Source organism: Lepidochelys kempii, chromosome 13, assembly GCF_965140285.1.
Source record: "Lepidochelys kempii isolate rLepKem1 chromosome 13, rLepKem1.hap1, whole genome shotgun sequence".
Lineage (NCBI taxonomy): Eukaryota > Metazoa > Chordata > Testudines > Cheloniidae > Lepidochelys > Lepidochelys kempii.
In genome coordinates, this window is record NC_136392.1 from 32,251,956 (window position 1) to 32,277,288 (window position 25,333).

Here is a 25,333-nt window from a genome sequence, read left to right on the forward strand (position 1 = left end):
TGTGTTATAACTGAAGTCAATATATTTGAAAATGTAAAAAACATTTAATATTAATATTTAGTAAATTTCAGTTGGTATTCTATTGTTTAACAGTGCAATTAAAACTGCAATTAATTGCGATTAATTTTTTAAAATCGTGATAATTTTGAGTTAATCGCATGAGTTAACTGCAGTTAAGTTACAGTCCTACTGAAGATATCTCCTCTTAGTTTGGAGTGGAAGTTTTCTGAATTGCTCTTCATATTTACATCTTTGTGTTCATTGTTCTACCTTTGAAGCAGTAACCTTTCAATCATTTTGCTTTTGGGATTGGTTTGTTGTTCTTTGAATTTAACATACTTGTTATTAATATAATTGTAAAATAGATGTGTTAACGCTATGAAGTTCTGAATTCCCTCTGTATGATGTTACAAAAATTTGTTTAAGAAAAGACAGCCTAGCCTAGGTACAGGTGATGGATAGGTCTGTCCTAGACACAGAAATATGGGTTTACCTCAATTTACACATTAGCTGCAAACAAAGCCATCAAGCTAAACCAGCGGGGATTATCCTGATTCTGAACTTTAGAGAGACAGAACTAACATGGCTCCTGTGTCTCAGACAGACACAGGAGACTGAATCCCCAGGAGACCTTCCTGACTTGTAAGATAAAGACAGTCTCACTGGAGATACACGGAACAGAGAGAGACTCCATCTTGTTCCTTCACCTTACGAGACAAAGAAACCAGCTATCTGATCTCTGTGATGGGTCCTGGCCTTGCTGGCCAGTAAAAGTTGGAAAGAAGACCAGGGGAGAAAAAAAACATCTTGAACAAAGACTTGCTAGAGTCAATTTTAGACTTTTAGATGTCTGTTTTCACTTTTATTTGCTTGTAACCATCTCTACCATTATCCTTTACTTGGTATCACTTAATCCAGTTTCTTCTGTTAATAAACTTATTTTGCTTTTATTATAAATCATCAATGCTGTGTAAGTGTGTGCTTGTAGAAAGTTGACAGCTTGAAGTTTGACTGTCTCTGTAAAGGCAGCAAACCTACTACTATCTCCGTGAGGATCCCGTGGACTGGACTCTGCTGGAGGATTATTTGGGGGCAAATTCAGGGCTGGAAAGGTATTAAGGTCAGCCAAGGTCAGCCTGCAAGGAGTAACCAGGGTGGACAAAGCCATGATGAGCTTTGTGGACTGCTGGCAGGCTGTTTGGGTCGGAGCTCTGGACCAAAGCTTCACAGCCACAAGATAGCCCAGGATACAGGGCAGACTATGACCAAAGCCCTTACTGGCCTGGGTGAATCCCATAACATCAGTATCTCTTCCAAACTTTTTGTTAGCATTAACTATTCTAACTCTGGATATTCTTGTTATCTGCATAAACGTAGACATAATCCCTTTATGAATCTTGCCACGTTCTTGGCCTCAACAACTTCCTGTGCAATGTGTTCCTCAGTCTAATTACTCATTGTGTGAAAATCTATTCCCTTTTATCAGTTCTGAATTTCCCATTTTTAAATTTCATTGAATGTCCCTTTGTTCTTGTGTTACCAGTCATGGGGAACAGAAGCTCCTGAGCCAACTTTCCTAGACCATGTATCTTGTCCCCTATTATATATCGTCTTTCTCAGGGAAACATTCTTTCCAATCTCTCTTCATAGGATGAGTTTTTCCGGGCTCCAAATAATTCTTATCTAACGGTGCAATACTCTGTGTGAGATGGGGTGACCAGCACTGCACAGGGTATCCAGGTGAAGTTGCACCATTTTTTTAGATGATGTTGTGAAAACAAATGATGCAGTTACCATATGAACTTCATTTCTGATCAGTCATGTGACCTGGGCTTGACTCTCTGCATGACTTCCTTGCCCCCTAATTCCAAATCCTTGGCCCTGCCATTTCATTTCTCCCGTGAACACAAGTGGAGCTGGAAGGAAGGCGTGTAACACTGAAAGAAGAAGTTGATGGTGGGGCCTGCTTTAACAAAAGTGACAGGAAAGCAAGATTAGGCTTATTCAACCAGAGAAGAATGGCCTGTTGAATAAAGTGCCGCAGGCCCTGGAGTAAGGGAGACATCTAAATTAAGAATCAGGCCACAAACATCTGGGACTCCCTGCCACAATCACAGTACACAGTTTGGCATCTGGCAAGGTCTACTGCTTTTAAAGGGCAGAGGGCTGTGTCCAGAGAAGCCACTTGAGGCCTGACAAGGTCTGCAGCCTTTAAATGACCCCCTCTGCAGTAAGCTTTAATTTCTGTGAAAATACATTGCATTTTACTTGGTTCCCTTGTAACCTGGCTATGGAGTGCTTTAGAGGTATGCCAAGGGTTCTTAAAGTCTTTTCACAGGGAGGAGGATCACATCTCACTCAACAGGCCTCATCTCATGGATTCCCTCCCCTCCCTCCCCAACTCAATCCCATTCATTATTGCAGAATATTCTTGTGGCACTTACACACTACTGCAATAATATCTGTCTGAGTAGTGTATGAAAGCTAATATGTAATCACTTACATGGAAATATGATGACAGCAAATTATACAGGTCATTTTAACTGTGTTCCTTCTTTAAAAGAGTGACTCCTACTGTCTCCTCCTGCTCATCACTCCATCTCCCACTCCTGTGTGTCCTGCTCCTTTCTCTCCCCCTATTCCCTCACATGATTCTCTGCCACTTGGTCCCGTTCTCCCTTACATATGCTGTCTCGCTGCTCAGACCTCTCTATCTGAACCTATTTTCCTGCAAAGTCATCTTCTTTTCCACTGGACATGGTGCCAGGTTCCCCTCCCCTCCCACTCCCCATTCCAGTCATTCTGCTACAACTCATGGCTCAGTGCCATTGGCACCTCTAGTCCTGCTGGTGGAGCTGGAGCATGGGGGCAGCTCCCATTTCCATGCCCGCACTCTCCTCCCTTTATGTAGCAGCAGCCGCCCCACATAATGGAAATGATTAGGCTAGCTCCTTCTTGTTCCCAGCTGCTTTTTTGGGCATCCAAGCTTTTTAGCCAGGATGCCTGGAGACCCACAGAAGCAGCTGGAAGCAGATACCCCATTGATGAGTGGGACATAAATGGATAGTTAGAAGGAAGAGCAAACAAGTGCCCTCCAGCAAGCGCTCCACCAATCACAGTTTGAGAAGGCTTTACACATTCAAAGATAAGAGATGCCTTAAAAGAAAATTAATAAAGCACAGAAGCATATAAATATAGGAGTGTTTCTGTGGTTGGGCCTGCAGAAAGAGACCAGTGTCCACAGTGTATGTACATAGAAGAAAATTGGTGCTTACCTCACCATCGACTTTCATATAGACTGTAGGGACCACTTTGACGAAGTACTGAAACATCATGGAAGCTAGCAGCAGAAGACAAAGAGTCATAGTGAATAACCAAAAAAGACAGAGATGTGCCCATTCTGAACTTCACTGACTCTTATTAATAAATCTTTAAATGCTAATGCAGATATTTTCTACAGCCACTACAGACAGCAGAAGACAGCCACATCATTATGAACTACCTAGATGTGTTACAGGCTGGGAGAATGCTGACTAATCATAGTATACATAATGTGGAATAACCACACCACACAAAATAGACACAAAAAAACACTGCCAAACCATGCTGTAGAGCAATGCTCCATGGCCATGCCACACAGAATAGCTATAGTCGAGGATGGTAGTAGAAACCTGCATCTAAGTTAAAATACGCTGATCTTCTCTAAATAGTTAGGAACTTGTCTACCTGAGAGGAGACCTCTCTCCCCATGCCATCACGGCTTAATTTAGAGGCCCTTTAGTTTAGACAGATGGGCCTGTTGGGAGGGCATTTTCCACAGAGGATACTTACTGGCCTTGGAACTTGGTTTGCAACAGCACAGATCTGCTACCCTCCTGGATACCCTGCTCACTCTTTTCCCTAGGCATTTAGGGTGAGGGTTAGATAGAGGGAAGGGAATAGATCTCCCTGAGGCGATGGTGAGATAAGATGAATCTCTAAAGGGTGAATGGACTATTGCACATGTTTTTTTTAAAATGTGTACAGGGCATCTTTTAATTTTGGTCAAAGGCACCTAGAGCAAAGGATTAGTGCTTGAAATACAATATAAATAAATCCCTACCACCAGGCCATAGATTGTGGTCTTTTGCCACAGAGGGATTCTCAAGGGACCTTCCCCTTTGAGGGAGGCCAGAGATAGTTTAGAAAATTCACCTTTGGAGCTAAAACTTTCCATGCTTCGTCTCAGAGAGTGAATGGCAAAGTTCTCAGGCATCAGGAGGACAGAAGGCAGCTACTCTGCAAGGAAGATGGAAAGAGGAGGGGGCTCTTCTGGTCCTCCCCACAGCTTTCAGTCACATGCCCCATCAAGCTACCTGTGGCTCATGGTGGATTGTAACTGAGAATTTCTCCTTCAGCAGGGGCTGACTAATAATGTTCTATTGGAGAGAATTCCACGACGAACTACCCTCTTTCAAAATGGCTGCCATTTCCCATTGTTCTCAATAGACTGAAGCTACACACTGCCCTCAGGTAGCCATTTTAAGAAAGGAATTTATCTGCCTACAGCTCAATGTGGCTGAGTGTTCCGTTTCACATATTGACACACAGGCAGCCATCTGAGGCCTTGTTTATACCAGAAATATTTTTTGAATAATTCAAGATGAGAATTTAAACTGATACTCTTTACAGGTATAACTGCTGTGTGCAGTCTCTGATTCTGGTATACAAGTGTCTTTTTTCAGGTTAGTTTATGTTGCACAGGAAGGGGTTTATGCTAAATCAAAAAGGTATCCTTTATGGCGGAATACAAGTGTCCAAATGAGGAGTTATACTAGTAGAACTATAATGGTGTAACTTGGATAACTCTCCTGCGCAGACAAGGCCTAAGAGCTGTTTACTTTTGTTGTTAGTTTCACTTTGGAAGCAATGAAAGGTGCTGGCCAGTTTGAAAGAAGGCATCTTAAATGAAGTCAGTCTACAACCTCAGGCCCATTGAGAACAATGGGAGATGGCAGTCATTTTGAAAGAAGACAATTGTTCGGGTGTTTCTCTGAAGGAGAAGAACTTTCATTTATCAAAAATAATAGCAATAATTACTAAAGCTACTCACTGCACCAGATCTACTCACTAGAGAGGGCAAGAGGGAGGGGGAACTGTGTGTCCGCATGCGTGTGTGTGCACATTCATGTGCACATGTGTAGGCAGGGGAGTTTGTACGGGCTGTTGGAGGGAAGAGGAAATTGGTGTGTGTGTCTGAAAGCATAGAAGACTGTAAGGAGGTTCAAACGGCAGGAGAAATTTGGAGGATAGGAGCAAGAGGAAATCTGGGGTGCTTTAAAGTGGCATATGCTATACCAGAAAAGACACTTATTTATGTAGGCCGATTTGCTCCACCCCCAAGTGGCAGAGGAGCAATGAGTGAGCAAATGTCGGGGAGAACACAAATGTCATTTTTGCTAGGATATGAAGGCTTGCCCATTAGGCAGCACCACCAGGGTTCTCCCTGCAGCCTGTCCCAGTTGCTCTGGCTGTGCTGTTGCTCTTTAGGCTGATCTGAAAAACTTATTTGATACAAAAGTTTAGAAAGAGATTCTCCTGCTCAAGGCTGTACCTTGCTGTGCAGTGATGTCTGTCCCATCCAGAGGGTTGACGAGGCCTGGATAATCCCTCCCAAATGAGAGACGTTTGATATAGTGCGTCATATTGATCTGAAACAGAAACACTGACACACTCAAACAGTTGGCACAGCAACTAACCAGAGGCAGGACGAGGCCCCTGGGGTTTGCAGAGCATGGACAACTTCCTTTGGTGAGAGACTCTAAGGGACAGGCATCGCCTCTCTCCCTCCCATGGGAAATTTCAATGTTCCTGCCCACTGAGATTTCAAGGTGCAGGTAACTCCCCCGCACCCTTCCCACCATGGAAGCCTCCCTCTGGGGAGAGGCTCTGAGGCACAGGTGTCTCTTCCATCCTGATGCAGGGCAAAGAAAAGCCAACTCAGATGCAACTGGGAGCACAGTGGGATTCTGTGCCCTCTCTCACACAGCGCTTATATGGCTGTTAGACACGTGGCAAGGGGAAAAAGAATGCCAGAGAAGAGCCAGAAGTTAAGAAGAAAGGAGAAATCCAGTCTTTTTAAAGAACGTTTTCCAGCATGTCTACACGCATGCTCTTGCAACACTTACGTTATCAAGTCCAAAGCTCTGTAAATCATGAACTGCAATAGAGAAACAGCATGTTAAAATAATCCAGACCATGGAACCAAGGATTTATTTGTGTCAGAAGGGAGATCCCATCACATCCATTGCCATCTAAAGCATTAAGAAAACACACTGGATTTCTCCCCTGCTGCAGTAGGGCATCGGACAGATAAAACATTGAAATCCCCCCTCCCAACATTAACTAATTATCTCCAGAAGAAGGGATGGAAAGTTAGTTGAACTAGGGGGGTTATAAATGACACATCAGTCATCGTCAGACTATTTGCCCATGGCCTTTAGGAAGCAAACATTCAGGGTGTGTAGGTTGGCTAGGAGAACTCCACTTGTGTTCGTGCCCACTGGCTGAGCTCCAGCTCTGGTTCTTGCTTAGCTCCTCAGACTGTTGTAGAATGTGAAGGCAGAATAATATTCATACTCATTCTACATGAGTGACTGAACAGAGCATTTGCCTACAGAACTGTAAAAACCACCAGATGAAGCATCCAAACAGATCGTCTACCTCCCAAGTAGCAGGGAGCCCTCATCTGTCCTTCCCCGCTGCAACGCTGAGCCCACAAAGGGAAAAAAACGCAGGTTATTTACTGGTTTCAGAGTAGCAGCTGTGTTAGTCTGTATCCGCAAAAAGAACAGCAGTACTTGTGGCACCTTAGAGACTAACAAATTTATTAGAGCATAAGCTTTCGTGGGCTACAGCCCACTTCATCGGATGCATAGAATGGAACATATAGTAAGAAGATGTATATATACATACAGATAAGTTGGAAGTTACCATACGAACTGTGAGAGACTAATTAGTTAAGATGAGCTATTATCAGCAGGAGAAAAAAACTTCTGTAGTGATAATCAAGATGGCCTATTTAGATGGTTATTTACTGTAACTGGAAGCTCTTTGAGATGTGTGGTCCCTACCTGTATTCTGCATTTGGGTGTGCATGCACACCATGAACCCGAGTCTGGAAAATCTTACAAGCAGTGTCCATTGGCCTGCACATGCCCAGTGGGTCTCATCGTTCTCCTGATTGAGGGTATAAGCACCAGTGTGGGCCGATGCCTATCCAGTTCCTCTTCTTACCACAAATCCAACAGGATCCGAAGCAGAAAGGATAAAGGGTGGGTAGTAAAATACATATAGGGACCATGCATCGCAAAGAGCTTCCAGTACAGTAAGTAACCTCCACTACTTCTTCAAGTGCTGGTCCCCATGTATATTCCACACATGGGTGACTCGCAAGCAACGCTCACACTGGAGTTGGGTGCGAGGAACCCGGCAGCAAAGATGCCAATCCCACTGCTGCATGCGCAGCCAACAAACGTGTAGTGTATAGCGAATGGATGGTGCTCCAGGTGGCCACCTGCAAATGCATTGTATCAGGACCTCCTGCAGGGATGCTGTGGAGGCAGCTTCCGCTCTTGTGGAGTGAGCCATGACACCCCCAAGTGGAGGGATGTGTGATAACCTGTAGCACTCTAGGAGGCATCCTACAACCCACTTAGAAATCCTTTGAGAGGATATAGCTTGCTTGTGTGATCTTTCTGCTGTGGTGATAAAAAGTCTTGGTGACTTTTTGACTGGTTTGATTCTCTCCACACAGAACACCAGGGCAAGCCAGATGTTAGGGGAGTGAAGTCTCTTCAGGAGAAGCACGGGACTTCAGAAAAAAGGCAATTAAGGGGATACTTTGGTTGATGTGGAATTCAGAAACAACTTTGGGAAGAAATTTAGGATGTAAGTGAAGAGAAACCACCTTCTTGTGAAAAAACGTACAAGGAAGGTCTGCCATGATGGCTCCCAGCTCACTGACCCTTCTGGCCAAAATGACAGCCACCAGAAATGCAACCTTCATGGACAGGTGGACATGCAGTATGACACTAAGGGTTCAAATGGTGGTCTGGTGAGTGTCAATAGAATGAAATTAAGGTCGCATATAGATGTAGGTTTGATCAGTAGTGGGAAGGTTCTGATTAGGCCCTTCCTAAACCATACTGTAGTTGGGTGTCTGAAAACAGAACAACTGTCTACCGGAGAGAGGCAGGCACTAATTGCTGCAGGGTGGACCCACAACCAACTAATGGAGAGACCCAAGGCTTTTAAAGACAAGAGATAATCTAAGACGACTGGAATACTTGCAGTAATTGGAGAACATTGATTGCACTGTGCCCAGGCAGAGAAAAGCCTGTTTGGCCAGGCAACAGGTTCCAGTTGAATCACTCCTACTTTGGGTAAGAACAGCCTGAACAGGAGCTGAGCATAAATGTTCTATTTCTGATGCTCATCCAAACACCAGGCTGAGAGGTGGAGTGAGCCCAGACTGGGGTGTTTGATTCTGCCCTCTCCTGAGTTAGGAGGTCTGGGTTTGGGCAAATCTTGACTGGGGGGAGTGGGGGGGGGAAGGGCAGGAGGGAGAGGCAGACATAGTCAGGAGAGCTGTTAACCAAAACTGTCTGGGCAGTTGGGTGCTAGAAAAATGACAATGGCACTGTTGTGATGTACCTTTCTTATGACCTGTGGAAGCAGGGGAATGGGAGGAAAGGCATATCTGAGGTTGTTTGTCCAGGCTAACAAGAGCATTGCCTTGGGAGCAGCAGCCCATGGAACCTCTGGAGCAATACAGGGGAAGTTTTCTGTTCGTTTGAGACACAAAGAGGTCCTATTGAGGTGTAGCCCACTGTGTGAATATTTCAGTCAGGATGGACTCATGGATCTCCCCCTTGTGGTCTGCTGAGAAGGGCCTGCTTAGGTTGTCTGCTAAGGAGTTCTCAATATCTAGGAGGTAAGCAGCCTGGATTGTGATGCGGTTTCTGATGCACCAGTTCCAGAGCCTGACAGCTTCCACGCAGAGTGGAGGAGTTGTCACTCTACCCTGTTTGTTTATGTAAACCATGGTGGTGATATTGTCCAACATCACTTGGATGTGGAGTGAGCATTTGACTTGGAGAAAGGCTTTCCACAAAAGGCAGACTGCTTTCAGTTCTAGTATGTTGATTATGTAGTCTGGCCTTCCGTGGAGTCCAGGTACCCCGAGCAGTGTGATTGTTCAGGTGGGTACCCTACCCCAGGAGGAAGCCATCTGTCACAATGGTGGCACTGGGGGGTTGAAGTACTGAAGGGACGCCCATTCTCACCTTTTCTGGGATCAACCACTGGGAGAAGGAGGCGATAACACTGGTGGGAATGGCCACCTTGGAGTTGATGTGATCCTTGTCTGGTGAGGAGACTGAGTGGAGCCAGGATGCATATGTGTACCCATGTGTGGAAGACACATAGGGAACAGCCCTCAAAGAAGAAATATCTGTGTAGACTGTCTGTGTTCTGACTTTGGGTGGTCACGAGCATCTGACTTGATCTGAAATGATTTTATCATTGCCAGACCTTGAGTACAAGTCTGCTCTCTCTCTCTCTCCTGGGTTCCAGCACGCTTTGACACCACATTACTGGGAGCACTGCTCAGCCAGAAACAGCATGATGCACTTCGTTTATGCCTTTGCCCACATGAAAGTGAATCAAAGTTGCCCACTTCAGCTTTCTCCTCTTAGGCTAACAAGCTGCAGTTGCAGAGTGAGGGTACAGCTTATGTCTAAATTCGTGCATTTCTCTCATGAAATGTGTCCATCCGGTCTTACAAAGGCAGCTATAAAAATTAAAAAATAATATATAACAAATGGAAGAAAGGAGAAATTGATAGCAATGAATATAATTCAGAAGTTAGGAATTGCAGAAAACTGATGAGGGAAGGAAAGGCACTCAAGGAGAAATCTATGGACAGCAGAGTTAAGCACAACAACAAGGAGATTTTTAAATATATTAAAAACAAAAAGAATCCTGGCAATGGTATTGGTCCATTACTAGATGGAAATGGTAAAATTATTAGTAATAATGCGGAAAAGACAAAAGGGTTCAATACTTCTGTTCTGTATGATCAGTTGTTGGCCCTACGCTATTTAACACTTTTACTAGCCACCTGTAGGAAAACAAAATCATCACTGACAAAGTTTGAAGATGACACAAAAATTGGGGAGTGGTAAATAATGAAGAGGACAGGTCACTGATTTAGAGTGATCAGGATCACTTGGTAAACTAGGAGCAAGCAAGCATTCTGCATTTTAATACGGCTAAATGTAAATGTATACATCTAGGAACAAAGAACGTAGGTCATACTTGCAGGATCAGGGTGTCTCTCCTGGGAAGCAGTGACTCTGAAAAAAAATTGGGAATCATGGTGGATAATCAGCTGAACAGGAACTACCAGTGTGATGTTCTGGTCAAAAGAGTTAATGTGATCCTGTGATGTATAAACAGGGGCACCTCCAGAAAGAGTACAGAGGTTATTTTATCTTTATATTTGGCACTGGTGCTACTGCTACTGGAATATTGTGTCCAATTCTGGTGCCCACAATTCAGAAAATATATTGATAAATTAGAGTATGTTCAAAGAGAATGAGACACAAGAATGATGAAAGTATTAGAAAACCTGCCTTATATTGATAGACTCAGGGAGCTCCAACTATTCAGCTTAACAAAGAGAAGGTTACGGGGGGGGATTTGATTAGAGTCTAAGTACCTACATGGGGAAAAATTATTTGCTAATGTGTTCTTCAATCGATCAGAGAAGGGTATAAGATGATGTAATGGCTGGAAGATGAAGCTAGACCAATACAGGTCTAGATAGGGACCATCAAATTGTGGAAATAAATGCGTGGTTGAGCAGGTGGTGTCAAAGAGAGGGCTTTGATTCTTTGACCATGTGCTGTTGTTCCAGGAAGAAGGATTGCTAAGAAGAGATGAGATCCACCTAACGAAGAGAGGGAAGAGCATCTTTACAGGCAGACTTGCTAACCTAGTGAGGAGGACTTTAAACTAGGCTCGCCGGGGGATGGAGACCTAAGCCCTGAGTTAAGTGGGGAAGTGGCATACCAGGAGGAAACATAAGGAGGAGGGTGCAACAGGGAAGGCCTCCTGATTCATACTAAGAAAGTAGGGCAATTGGCTAGTTATCTTAGGTGCTTGAATACGAACGCAAGAAGCCTGGGAAACAAGCAGGAAGAATTGGAAGTCCTGGCACAGTCAAGGAACTATGATGTGATTGGAATAACAGAGACTTGGTGGGGTAACTCACATGACTGGAGCACTGCCATGGACGGGAATAAACTGTTCAGGAAGGACAGGCAGGGGAGAAAAGGTGGAGGAGTTGCACTGTATGTAAGAGAGCAGTATGATTGCTCAGAGCTCCAGTATGAAACTGGAGAAAAGCCTGTTTAGAGGTGAGAGCAACAAAGGTGGTGTCGTGGTGGGCATCTGCTACAGATCACCAGACCAGGAGAATGAGGTAGACGAGGCTTTCTTCAGACAGAAGTTTCCAGATCACAGCCCCTGGTTCTTCTGGGGGACTTTAATCACGAGAGCAATACAACAGTGCACAGAAAATCCAGGAAGTTTTTGGAGAGTGTTGGGAACAACTTCCTGGTACAAGTGCTGGAGGAACCAATGTGCTCCTCTTGACCTGCTGCTCACAAACAGGGAAGAATTGGTAAGGTAAGTAGAAGTGGGTGGCAACCCGAGCAGCAGTGACCATGAGATTGTCGAGTTCAGGATCCTGACAAAAGGAAGAAAGGAGAGCAGCAGAATACAGACCCTGGATTTCAGAAAAGCATACTTTGATTCCCTCAGGGATCCCCTGGATGGCTAATATGCAGGGGAAAGGAGTCCAGGAAAGCTGGCTGTATTTTAAAGAAGCCTTATTTAGGAACAAACCATCCCTATGTGTAGAAAGAATAGCAAATATGGCAGGCAACCAGCTTGGTTTAACAGAGAAATCTTCGGTGAGCTTAAACTCAGAAAGGAAGCTAACAAGAAGTAGAAACTTGGACTGATGACTAGGGAAGAGTATAAAGATATTGCTTGAGCATGCAGGGGTGTAATCAGGAAGGCCAAAGCACAACTGGAGTTGCAACTAGCAAGGGATGTGAAGGGTAACAAGAAGGGTTTCTACAGGTATGTTAGCAACAAGAAGGTGATAAGGGAAAGTGTGGGACCCTTACTGAATGGGGGAGGCAACAGATGATGTGGAAAAAGCTGAAGTACTCAATGCTTTTTTTGCCTCGGTCTTCACAGACAAAGTCAGCTCCCAGACTGCTGCACTGGGCAGTATGGGGAGGAGGTGAGTAGCCCTCTGTGGTGAAAGAACAGGTTAAGGACTATTTAGAAAAGCTGGACCTGCACAAGTCCATGGGGCCGGATGCAATGCATCCAAGGGTGCTGAGGGAGTTGGCTGATGTGATTACAGAGCCATTGGCCATTATCTCTGAAAACTTGTGGCAATCGGTGGAGGTCCCAGATGATTGGAAATAGGCAAATATAGTGCCACCTTTAAAAAAAGAAGAAGGAGAACCCGGGGATATATAGACCTCAGTCCCTGGAAAAATCACCTCACCTCAGTCCCTGGAAAAATCATGGAGCAGGTCCTCAAGGAATCCATTTTGAAGCACTTGGAGGAGAGCGAGATGATCAGGAACAGTCAACATGGATTCACCATGGGCAAGTCATGCCTGACCAACCTGATTGCCTTCCATAATAAGATAACTGGCTCTGTGGATATGGGGAATCATAGAATCATAGAATCATAGAATATCAGGGTTGGAAGGGACCCCAGAAGGTCATCTAGTCCAACCCCCTGCTCAACGCAGGGCCAATTCCCAGTTAAATCATCCCAGCCAGGGCTTTGTCAAGCCTGACCTTAAAAACCTCTAAGGAAGGAGATTCTACCACCTCCCTAGGTAACGCATTCCAGTGTTTCACCACCCTCTTAGTGAAAAAGTTTTTCCTAATATCCAATCTAAACCTCCCCCACTGCAACTTGAGACCATTACTCCTCGTTCTGTCATCTGCTACCATTGAGAACAGTCTAGAGCCATCCTCTTTGGAACCCCCTTTCAGGTAGTTGAAAGCAGCTATCAAATCCCCCCTCATTCTTCTCTTCTGCAGGCTAAACAATCCCAGCTCCCTCAGCCTCTCCTCATAACTCATGTGTTCCAGTCCCCTAATCATTTTTGTTGCCCTTCGCTGGACTCTCTCCAATTTATCCACATCCTTCTTGTAGTGTGGGGCCCAAAACTGGACACAGTACTCCAGATGAGGCCTCACCAATGTCGAATAGAGGGGAACGATCACGTCCCTCGATCTGCTCGCTATGCCCCTACTTATACAAAGTGGAAAAGTGAAAAAGGGAAAGTGGTGAATGTGATATATCTTGACTTTAGCAAAGCTTTTGCTACGGTCTCCCACAATATTCCTGCCAGCAAGTTATAAAAGTATGGATTGGATGAATGGACTATAAGGTGGACAGAAAGCTGGCTAGACTGTTGGGCTCAATGGACAGTGATCAATGGCTCAACATCTAATTGGCAACTGGTATCAAGCAGAGTGCCCCAGAGGTCAGTCTTGGGGCCGGTTTTGTTCCATATCTTCATTAATGATCGGGACGACGGAATGGAATGCACTCTCAGTAAGTTCACGGATGACACTAAGCTGGGGGCAGAGGTAGATATGCTGGAGGGTAGGGATGAGGTCCAGAATGACCTAGACAAAGTGGAGGATTGGGCCAAAAGAAATCTGATGAGGTTCAACAAGGACAGGTGAAGAGTCCTGCGCTTAGGATGGAAGAATCCCATGTATTGTACAGGCTGGGGACTGACTGGCTAAGCGGCAGTTCTGCAGAAAAGGACCTGGGGATTACAGTGGACAAGAAGTTGGAGATGAGTCAAGAGTATGCCCTTGTTGCCAAGAAGGCTAAGGGCATATTGGGTTGCATCAGTAAGAGTATTGCCAGCAGATGGAGGGAAGTGATTATTCCCTTCTATTCGTCACTGGTGAGGCCACATCTGGAGTATTGTGTCCTGTTTTGGGCCCCCCGCTACAGAAAGGATGCGGACAAATAGGAGAGAGTCCAGTGGAGGGGAACAAAAATTATTAGGGGGCTGGGGCACATGACTTATGAGGAGAAACTGAGGGAACTGGGCTTATTTAGCTTGCAGAAAAGAAGAGTGAGGGAAGATTTGATAGCAGCTTTCAACTACCTGAAGGGGGTTCCAAAGAGGATGGAGCTAGGCTGTTCTCAGTTGTGGCAGATGACAGAACAAGGAGCAATGGTCTCAAGTTGCAGTGGGGGAGATCTAGGTTGGATATTAGGAAAAACTATTTCACTAGGAGGGTGATGAAGCACTGGAATGGGTTACCTAGAGAGGTGGTGGAATCTCCATCCTTAGAGGTTTTTAAGGCCTGACTTGACAAAGCCCTGGCTGGGATGATTTAGTTGGGGTTGGTCCTGCTTTGAGGAAGGTGTTGGAATAGATGACCTCCTGAGGTCTCTTCCAACTCTAACCGCCCATGATTCTATGATGCAGGATGCGATACATTTGGACATGGTCTGTGAAGAGACTGCTTGACCCTTCATGTGATCTGCATATGACACAAACGAGGTGAAGCACGAGACAGTTTAGTCCTGTTCACACAGAAGGCTAGACGTTGCTGGATATCTAAGGGATGTAGACGTTGCTCCTTTGGAAATGAATGTGGTTTCGGAAAGCACACAGGTAAATATACCACCTGGTTCAAATGAAACTGAGAAACCAGTTTACACAACAATTTTGGATGCGGTCATAAAGTCACTGTCTTTGGAGAATTGTGTATAAGGAGGCTCTGCCATCACAGCCTGCAACTTGTAGACTCTCCTTGCAGATGTTATCACTACTAGGAATGCAGTTTTCTAAAGCACTAAGTGTACTACTAACTATATACAACAAGGGAAAAAACTAAACTAGTTGAGAGGTTGTGAGGTTAAAACCACGCAGAGCTCTGACTCCAGCCACGGGTGGTAAGAAGAAACGGAGGGAGGGTGAGAACAGCGCTGCCTCATGTAGCCAGCGGAGGGGCTATGACCACGAAGTGTGAGAACCATCTCTCCATGGGTACTGCTAGGCAAATTTCTCCAGCTCTGGTGCTTTGGGCATGCATACACCTAAGTGGAATACATAGCTTCATCTACTCGGAGAAGAATCATTTTACAGATGGAATAACTGAGGTACAAAGAGGTTCTGTGACCCATCCACTGTCACAGTAAATAGATGTCAACGTGAGGATGAGAATCCATTTCTCATTGATGAGGTTTGTGCCCAGCATCCTTGGTCCTCTCCTTTTGTTCCTCCATACCATTAGAACCCATGGGTTCCACTATCATTCCTCTGATCAGCACTTAAAAATTCACATACCCTCCCCTTTCTCAAACACAGACACAACCATCCTTGACCTCTAACCTCCAGCCCAGACCTCTGAATCCATCCTCTTGGATGTCTTCCTACCACCTTAAACTCCACATGGCTATGAATGAACACTTGTTCTTTCCTGCTTACCCTGCCAGCAATATCATCTTCCTTGCCATCACCCACACTTGTAACCTTAGTATCATCCTTGATCCCTCCCTTGCCTTCTCCCCTTCATTTCCAAAACCTCACCAATCGTAATGTTACTTTCTCAATAAGATATACATACAGTATACCTCTCCTTGTTGAACAATATTACGTATGCGTGCCCAATTGCTATCGTTAAAGTGTTTCCAATACACAGCCTATTCACCACGTATTTAGAATTCTACTGAAATGCACTTTGAGGCTAACATGAAATGTCGTAGGTGACTAACACGTAACACTATATAAAAGGTGAACAGGAAAATTATTTATAGTGGAGATTGCAGATCAATACAACGTACAACAGGATTAGCAGTTTATGTGATGTGATGGAGGGAATCTACACATTCTACAGACACGTTAGCCAAAGGTACCAAAGGGATGGCAATGGGCAGCCTATGGGCTATTTGGGGTGGGAGAGCCTGGGGCTGGCCCTCCCATTCTGCCTCTACACCCTGCTGGCCTTCACAATTGTAACCATCCCCATTGCTTCAGCCCCTTGCTACTCTCGACTTCAGCCTCCCTTTACTTCTTCACTAGAAGGCACAAAGGGTGGTTGGATCATCCTTGGTGCTGGTTCCTCCAGGAAGTCTGGGATCCAGCAGGGAGAACAGCCTTCCATGGACTAAAGTTGGCCACTGCCACAACCAGGGTGCAGGGTTCATTCTTGCCACCCCACCTATGAAGAGCAATAAGATCCACCCTCACAACCACCAAAATGCCGCAGGAGACCTCCTGATGCTGCCCGTAAATAAGATTATTTCAGAACGAATGTAGAACCTATGTAAAGCACATTTATTATTATTATTACTTATTTGTATTACTGTAGCACCTCAGAGCACTCGGCATGGCCCGCATTGTGCTAGGCGCTGTACAAGCACAGAACAAAAAGGCAGTCCCTACCCCACACTGCTTCTAATCTAAGAATGCCAAATCATTCAAGCAGGCAACAACGTTTGGATTTTTAGCTCTGAAGAAATCAACTTCTACATCAATCAATTTGTACTTAACACCTGAAAATGAATCCCATGATTTGTAACCCTCTTCATCTGCTCTAGTTCAGTCACAAGCTAGTGGGCTGGAATCAGGAATCACTGGGGCACATTCTCTGGTTTGTGGTATGAAGGAGGTCAGGCTAGATGATCATCCCTTCTGGTCTTTAAATCTATTAACTCCACCCTCCAAACTGTTACCAGGCCTCACTCAGCTAATCCACCAGACTAAACACATCCACCAACCTACAGTCTCTTACAGACTTATTAAAATAATCCAGGCCAGAGCTTCTCAACCTTTTCTATACTGGGACCCCAGTTAGAACAGATCCACCCTCCACTCTAGCGACAAAGGAAGGGTCAGTGGTCATGCCCCCTGAACCTACTCACAAATCCCAGGCTAAGAACCTAAGCTAATGCTCTATGTGCCCTCCCAAAGGGGATTTATGGAGACAAGACATAACAGAAATTAGATTAATTCCATAGTGAACAGTATAAGAAAAGGAAAGAAGTAAGCATCACTTACGCTCAACTGCGTGCACTGCAAATAAGGCCAAGAATAAGGAAAGAAAAGAGAAACATTCAGATTTTTACATTGAAAAGCACAGATTCAGATAAGGCTGCATTTAAAAATGACACCTTCTAGAAGAGGAGGAATAATCACTCTGCCAACCAGTCCCTAGAGAAGGGGTATGTGTATGTGCATATTTATTTGTTTTTCCTAAAGTTAATTAAGTATTTTAGGAAAAATTGTCAGAGTGGCCACCAGCAAGAGTTGGTGGCCACACTCTGAGGCCACCAAAAAAATTGTTCTGAGAACCCCTGGACTAGCTTTGCTTGAAAGAGTGAGCTGCATTAGTTAGCCCTCCTCCTAAAAACCAACTGTCCCAAAGCTTGGATTCTCTTGATCTTTCTCACAGAGAAATCTGGGCTAAAACACAAACACAAGCCATGTCATCTTTTCAATAGGCAATTCAAAATGTCCAAATGCGGATTGGAAAGCAAAATTCTGAGGCTCAGTCAGCCCCACGAAAGAGGTTGAAAGATTTAAAATGTGATTTGAAAAAATGCTAAAGCCTAAAGAGAAGATGTTGTTACATGGGGGGGAAAGGGGAGGAGGAGGAGAGAAGGGGACGGGGAGTGTCGTAGTTACCTTTTGGCATTTTCCAGACTAGGAAAAGTTATTGAGTTAAGATCAAGATTAAACCTAACCTAAACTCAAACCTTTTTCCTAGTCCAGACAAGACCTCAGATGTTCCTTGGTTTAGGGAAAGGTCGGGAGTTGTGCTGCAAGCCAGATAGAAAGCAATTAATTTTGTGGCTGCAATGCATGGAATGAATTCATGTGAGCAAGACTGCTCAGGCCCTTTACCTATACCTTTCACGTAATTCATCTAGCTCTGGCTTGTGCTGCTAGACCTCAACTAACATAGTGTGTACTATGGTCTAGAAGAGAATTTGTTTGGAAGTGTGTTTTGAGAGCAGGGTGTGTGTGTGTGAAAACATAATGTATATGTGGAAAGGCACAACACACTGTGCATGAACATGGGGCTCTAACCAAGGAATGAATCAACCCAGGCAGAGGGGAGTTGTGGGAATGAAATGAGGGGCCTGCCCAAAGGCCAGTCTACACTGAAATCATATCAGTTGTACTTCACACCTTTAGTTACTTCGGTTCCACTTTATGTCTGGACAAGCCCTAAACCTCCTCTTATCCCTCACCTTACTTCCTGGAAGTAGAAACTCCAACAAGGACAGAAGTTATATCAGCTCTGAAGATAATCACTGAGACTTATGCCAATAAACAGCAACCAAATGACACAAGAAAAATCAGCCAGCTGAGATCAGAACTAAATTTGGGATTAAATTTTAAAAAGACTTCTTAATTTGAACCTTTCTTCTTCCATCATGAAAACGCCCATTCAGAAACCTGGTTTCAGAGATTAGTAACCAGCAGATATCCTCAAGGCAAAGACTGAGTATTAACTAAAGTGACTGAAGATCTGCTCTTCTGAAACAAGCATCTGATCTAGCTTGAATATTGAGAGGATTCTGACGAGTAAAAGTGTGGACTCAACTCCAAGTGGCAGCTTTATAAATTTGATACAGACACTTTGGTAGTAAGCCAGAAACAGCCAAGAATTTTGGATGAGGGTATAAAAATATACTTTCTGTCAGCTGCCATGAGGACAACCCACCTTGCTCAGTTCTCATGGAGGAGCTATTAATTTGGGGCTGACAGTCACAGTGCCTAATTTTTAGCTGCCTAGAAAAATCAAAGGAACCACACTGTGATCCACAAAGCCTGAGCTAGGCACCTAGGCTTCCTGTACAATGTATGGGGAGAGACAGGCACCTTCAAATGTGATTCACAACAGCCAGCATGATAGGCAGGAAGCTGTCTGAACTAGCTGATGGCAGATGCCCACCAGAGGGATGTGCCCTAAGACCCACCCCTCTCTTGTGGTGCCTACGTCTGAGTTGCAGGATGGTGACTCTCTCTGCTCAGCAATCCATGAATGGGAACCAGCTGCCACCTGTAGTCAAGCAGCTACTTGGGGGAATGAGTTAGGCACAAAACAGCTGGGGAAGGAGGAGGGGCTGCCACTGCCCGCCTGATAACTTTTAGCCCGGCGGTTAGAGCACTACCTGGGCATGGGAGACCCAGGTCCAAGTCCCCCTCGACTGGAGAGGGAGAAAGGATTTAAACAGGGGTCCCCACCTTGCAGGAGGATGCTCTAACCACTAAGCTAGGGGATACTCTGATGTGGGTCTTCCTCAGTCTCTCCTGCTGAAGTTGTTCCACTGTGGATAAGTAAAGAGTGATTGGAGTAGGGGACCTGGACCCAGGTTTCTCACCTTTCAGGTGGATGCCCTAATGACTGGACTACAGAGCCACTCTCATTCTCTCTCCTTCTGTCTGACCAATGACTATTCCACGGTGGATAAATATTTATCTAGAGGGAGGTGGCAGTGTGCATGTCCAGAGGCAGAAAGTTAGGTGCTCAGGAACTTCTGACCCTGAAAACTCAGATGCTGAGTCTAGATGCCCCCAGGGTTGGGTGGGAGTTTTGTTGATCACAGTAGAGCCTAAAACTGTGAGTCAGATGCCTAAGTATCTTTGTGGATCCCACCCTTCGTCATTATGAAGTTCAAGTCCCAAGAAGCAAGAATTAACTGATTGGTGGGTGCAGATGAAATAACTGAAAATCACTTCCCAGCAGAGTGGGTGAAAACAGAAGTTCCGCATGCCAAGATATGGCTGGCTGCAACACAAACTTTAATGGTGGCCACACTTCAATGTGTAAAATTTCTGGGTCTATTTTGGGACTCGCTGCACTCACTCATGAAGAACCAAGTCATCAGAGAATAAGACTGACTATGGATGGGAAATCTGATCCACTCTAAGGGAGAAGACTTTGAGACACCAGCAGAAACAGACCATCTCCCTTGTTAATCAGAAATAGCATCTGCTAGGAAAGTTGAATCTCTCCACCCCTTGAGCAATGTACTATGCCTTTGGTGTTGAACCAAGCTTTAAAAAAATGGAGGTTACTTACTGTATCTGCAGGTTTTTTGAGATGTGTGGTCCCTATCTGCTTTCCACATGTCTGCAAGTTCTTCAAAGCAGTGTCCATTGACCCGCACATGCATAGTAACTTCCCTCATGCTCTCAAACGAGCTATAAGAGGCGGTGCAGGTCGTCGCCTGTCCAGTTCCTCTTCTTATCACAATCCAACAGGATCCGAAGCAGAAGGGAAGGAGGCAGGTCATGGAATACAGATAGGGACCACACATCTTGAACAGTTACAGTAAGTAACCTCCATTTCTTCTTTGAGTGCTGGTCTCTCTGTGGGTTCTACATACAAATGACTAGCAAGCAGTGTTCAGAGTGTAGGAGGGTGCAAGTAAGTTGGTAGCAGAGATGCTTGTAGTACTGCCAATCCGACAGCTGCATCCACAGTTTCAGCTTGAGTTAGAGTGTAGCGCGATGCTAATGTGCAGACATAGCTCAAAGCTGTTGCTCTGCAAATGTCCTACCATCGAACATTCATAATGATGTCATGGAGGCTGCTTGTGCTCACGTGGAGTGAGCGATAATACCCCCAAGAGGGAGATGCTTTGCTATTTTGTAGCATTCTAATATGCATCTCAAAACCCAGTTAGAAATCCACTATCAGGATATGGTTTGTCCATGCAACCTTTCTACTATGGCAACCAAGAGTCTCAGAGAGTTTTCTAAGGGGTTTGGTTCTCTGAAGGTAGAATGCCATGGCACATTTGATGTATATGGAGTGAAGTCTCTTGTCTCTGGAAGAAGCCTGGGGTTTTTGGAAAAATACAGGTAACTGAATCGACTGATTGATATGGAACTCAGAAACAATCTTGGGGAGGAATCTGGGGTGTAACCTATTCTCCTTGTGGAACAATGTATACGGAGAGCCTGCCATCACGGCTCCTAGCTCATTGACCCTCCGGGCCAAAGTGATGATCATTAAGAACATCACCTTCACAGACAGGTTGGTCATGGCACATGTTGCCATATGTTCAAAGGGCAGAGGTGAGAGCATTGACAGGACAAGGTTAAGGATTCACTGAGGCATAAGTTTAATGACTGGTGGAAAGGTCCTTATCAAGTCCTTCATAAATCACACAGTAGTCCGGTGTGTAGACAGAATGTCCTTCCACTGGAGGGAGGAAGGCACTGATCACTGTTAGGTGTACCTACAGCAAACTAAGGGCTAGACCTGAAGTCTTTAAGGAGTGGAGATCTGGTCTAGGATGCCCACCATATCAAGCACATGTTGGTGACATTGAGCCCAGGGTGAAAAGTGCCATCATTTACCCCAGTAGCAGGCTCTAGTAGAATCTTTTCTGCTTTGGTTAAGGATTTCCTGGACAGGGGTGCAGCACGAGCATCCTATTTACAATGCCCATTCAAACATCAGGCCGTGAGGTGGAGTGAGCCTGGGTTGGGGTGTTTGATTAAATGGGCAGATTCTGATAGGTGGGTGCATGGACAGCGTTAGGAGTTCCGCGAACCAGAATTGTGTGGGCCAGAAGGGTGATAAGAGAAGGATGGTGGCTTTGTTGCGATGAATCTTCTATATAACTTGTGGTAGTAGGGGAATGGGATGGCAGAGGTTTTTGAGGCCATCCATCCAGGAAAGCATCACCCTGGGAATCACTGCCTATATCTCTCCTGAAGCACTGCATGAGAAGCTTTCTGTTCATCTGGGATGCAAAGAGGTCCCATAGGGGAGTAACCCTCTGTGCAAATATGTTGGTTAGAACTGTGCTGTGGTTCTCTCCTTTGTGGTCTGTAGAGAAACTTCTGCTTAGCCTGTCTGCCAGGGAATTGTGAAGATCCTGGAGGTATGCAGCCTGTATTGTAATGCAGTTCCTGAGACACCAGTTCCAAAGTCTGACTGCTTCCAGGCAGAGCAGATGAGATCATGCTCCTCCCTGTTTGTTTATATAGACCACTGTGGTGATATTGTCTGACATTATCTGTACATGGAGTGAGCATATGAGGGGTAGGAAGGCCGTGCATGCAAGGCAGACAGCTCTCAGCCCCAGTAAGTCTATGCATATCCTGGCCTCTCATGGGGTCCAGGTACCCTGAGAAATATGAGCACGCCACCCTGTAAGGGAGGCGTCTATCAGGACAGTGGCCTTCAGTATGGGAGGGCGGAAGGGTGTCCCCACCATGGGTTGGACCACTAAGGCTATGTCTGCACTACACAGCCTTTAGCAACATGGCTGTGTCGCTAGAGCCGTGCCGCTAAAAGTTGTGCAGTGTAGCTGCTGTTTGTCAGCTCTCCTGCTCGCAAAAAACTTCCACCCCTAACACCTCTGAAAGACCAAACTTCTGTCGTTCAATTGCCAGAGTAGACATAGCCTAAGTGAGGGAGGTGAGGACTCTGGTGGGGACAGTGACATTAGAGTCAATATGATCTCTGCTTGGTTGGTAGGTCGAGGGGAGCCAAGCTTGCAGGCACCTCAAGTGGAGTCTGGCAAATTGCGTAACATAGGTGTATGAGGCCATGTAGCCTAACAGAGAAAGACACCGTAGCTCATGGTCTGCATGTAATATGGGAGATCAAGTTGCTCATTGAGTAAAACCTGCCTGTGGGGAGAAATGGTCTCACACAGACTGAGTCCAGATGTGCTCCTAAAATTTATTGCCTTTGTGGATGACAAAATGGACTTTTCTGCATTTGTGCGAACACCTAAGGTAGCAAGAAGATGCAGAGGAAATCCTGTTGCTGACATGATTTCCTGATGAGATTGTCCTACCAGGAAGTTAACAGTTCTCTCTAGACCTTGTTCAACAGAAGCTGAAGACTTATAGCTCAGTATAGCTCAGTGAGAGGCAGAATCATTCTCCTGCAATCAGACAAAGTCATCTTTACCTTCAGAGGGTTATTTAGAAAATCTGAAGGCGTCCACCAGTTTTTGCAGAGTCCATGGATTGAATCCAGATGGGAAAACTTGTACATGAGAGAAGAACAGATTCCACCCTGATGTAGGAAGTGAGGTAGCCTGCACTATATCCTGCCAATTGCCTCACCTTGTACCTGGGGCCATACCTTGGCAAAGACTAAGCAGTATCAACATTCTGTAAGTATTAAATGCCTACCTGGAGTAACATCTCAGACTTCCCACCTTAAAGTCCAGCTAAAAATTCTTTAAGATCGACCAACTGTGGTACATAACCTACCACTTCAAACACCCTCTGTAACAGACGATTGGTGGATGGTGAATGTGATGCCGATTTTTAGAAAAGGCTCCAGAGTCAATCCTGGCAATTACAGGTCAGTAAGCCTAACTTCAGTACCAGGCAAATTGACTGAAACTATAGTAAAGAACAGAATTATCAGACACATAGATGAACACGGTATGCTGAGGAAGAGCCAACAAAGCTTTTGTAAAGAGAAATCATGCTTCACCAACCTATTAGAATTCTTTGAGGGGGTCAAGAAACATTTGGACAATGGTGATATACTGTACTTGGACTTTTTCTGAAAGCTTTTGACAAGGTTCCTCATCAAAGGCTCTTCAGCAAAGTAGGCAGTCTTACAATGAGAGAGAAGGTCCTCTCATGGATCAGTAAAACTGGTTAAAAGATAGGAAACAAAGAGTAGTAATAAATGGTCAGTTTTCGAAGTGGAGATAGGTATATAGCATAGTCCCCCAAGGATCTCTCTGGAGAACAGTGCTGTTCAATGTATTCATAAATGATCTGGAAAAGGGGGTAAACAATGAGGTGGCAGAGTTTGCAGATGATACAAAATATGCAACATAGTTAAGTCCAAAGCTGATTGCGAAGAGTTACAAAGGGATCTCAGAAAACTAGATGACTGGGCAACAAAATGGCAGATGAAATTCAATGTTGATAAGTGCAAAGTAATGCACATTGGAAAATATAAACCCACATATATATACAAAATGATGGGGTCTAAATTATCTGTTACCACTCAAGAGAGAGATCTTGGGAGTCATCGTGGATAATTCACTGAAAATATCTGCTCAGTGTGCAATGGCAGTCAAAAGAGCTAACAGAATGTTAAGAACCATTAGGAAAGGGTTAGATAAGATGATAGAAAATATAGAATGCCACTATATAAATCCAGGGTACACCCACACATTTAATACTGCATACAGTTCTGTTCGCCCTATCTCAAAATAGAGATAGTATAATTGGAAAAGGTACAGAGACAGGCAACAAAAATTATTAGGGGTATGGAACAGTTTCTATATGATATTCCTGGGGGAATTCTGCACTAAAAAATTAAAAATTCTCTGCACAATATTTTAAAATTCTGCAAAATTCTGCATATTTAATTTGTCAACATAACACAATATAATTACTCCCATTTCAATTATTTTGGGTATTTATTTCAAAATACCTGTCAACAAGTATGTCAAAAATACACACACCAACAAAAATGATTCCCCCAGGAGTTAAAGAAGTTAAAGAAACCCCCTACAACAACCCAGTTCCAGTTGGGAGGTGCTGGAAAGGGCTGCATGGGGCCCCCGAGCCTAGACACCCGCACCCTCCTCCTCCCAGAGCCCAACCACAGGGCACCCCCAAAGCCCAGACACTCGCACTCCTCTCCCCGCCAGAGCCCAGCCGCGGGGCACCGCCAGAGCCCAGCCGCGGGGCACCGCCAGAGCCCAGAAACCCACACCCCACACCCCCTGGAGCCCAACCATGGGGCAGCCCCTGACCCAGACACCTGCACCCCCAGAGCCTTTACTCCCCCACTCGCCCCCCCAGCTTCTTTACTGTCCTGCCAGGGGACAGGGTGTGGTGCGTTGCATTGTGGCCCTGTCCTTCCTCACCCTTTGCTAGAGCTGGGTCACCTGGGCCCTCTCCCGTCACCGGGAGAATGATGATCAAGCAAGCCAGCCAGAGCACGCAGAGCCTTGTCTCCATGAGGCTTGGCGCACCGCTCACTGTGCGCTGGGCTCTGCAGAGTCCAGCAGCCCCTAGCAGCGGCCAGAAGCTCTGCAACCCCAATTCTTCATGAGAAACATGAAATTCTGTGCAAACTCTACATTGCGCAGTGGTGCAGAATTCCCCCAGGAGTAATAGGAGGAGAGAGTAAAAAGACTGGGACTGTTCATCTTAGAAAAGTGACGAGTAAGGGAAAATATGACAGGGGTCTATAA

At 45.1% G+C, this 25,333-nt stretch overlaps 1 protein-coding gene across 3 annotated transcripts in view; it reads right to left on the reverse strand.

The window, feature by feature from the left end:
* Positions 1–25,333, reverse strand: part of ERGIC3 (ERGIC and golgi 3) — a 56,929-nt gene that overhangs the window by 7,544 nt on the left and 24,052 nt on the right. For 2 of the 3 annotated variants that reach the window (XM_073310055.1, XM_073310057.1), the window contains 4 exons: positions 17,178–17,192; positions 6,168–6,199; positions 5,594–5,690; positions 3,276–3,340 (listed from right to left, as the gene is read on the reverse strand). In XM_073310055.1, coding sequence (XP_073166156.1) covers positions 3,276–3,340; positions 5,594–5,690; positions 6,168–6,199; positions 17,178–17,192 — 209 coding nt within the window. The remainder of the gene's footprint in view (positions 1–3,275; positions 3,341–5,593; positions 5,691–6,167; positions 6,200–17,177; positions 17,193–25,333) is intronic. The other variant, XM_073310056.1, reaches the window with a different exon arrangement.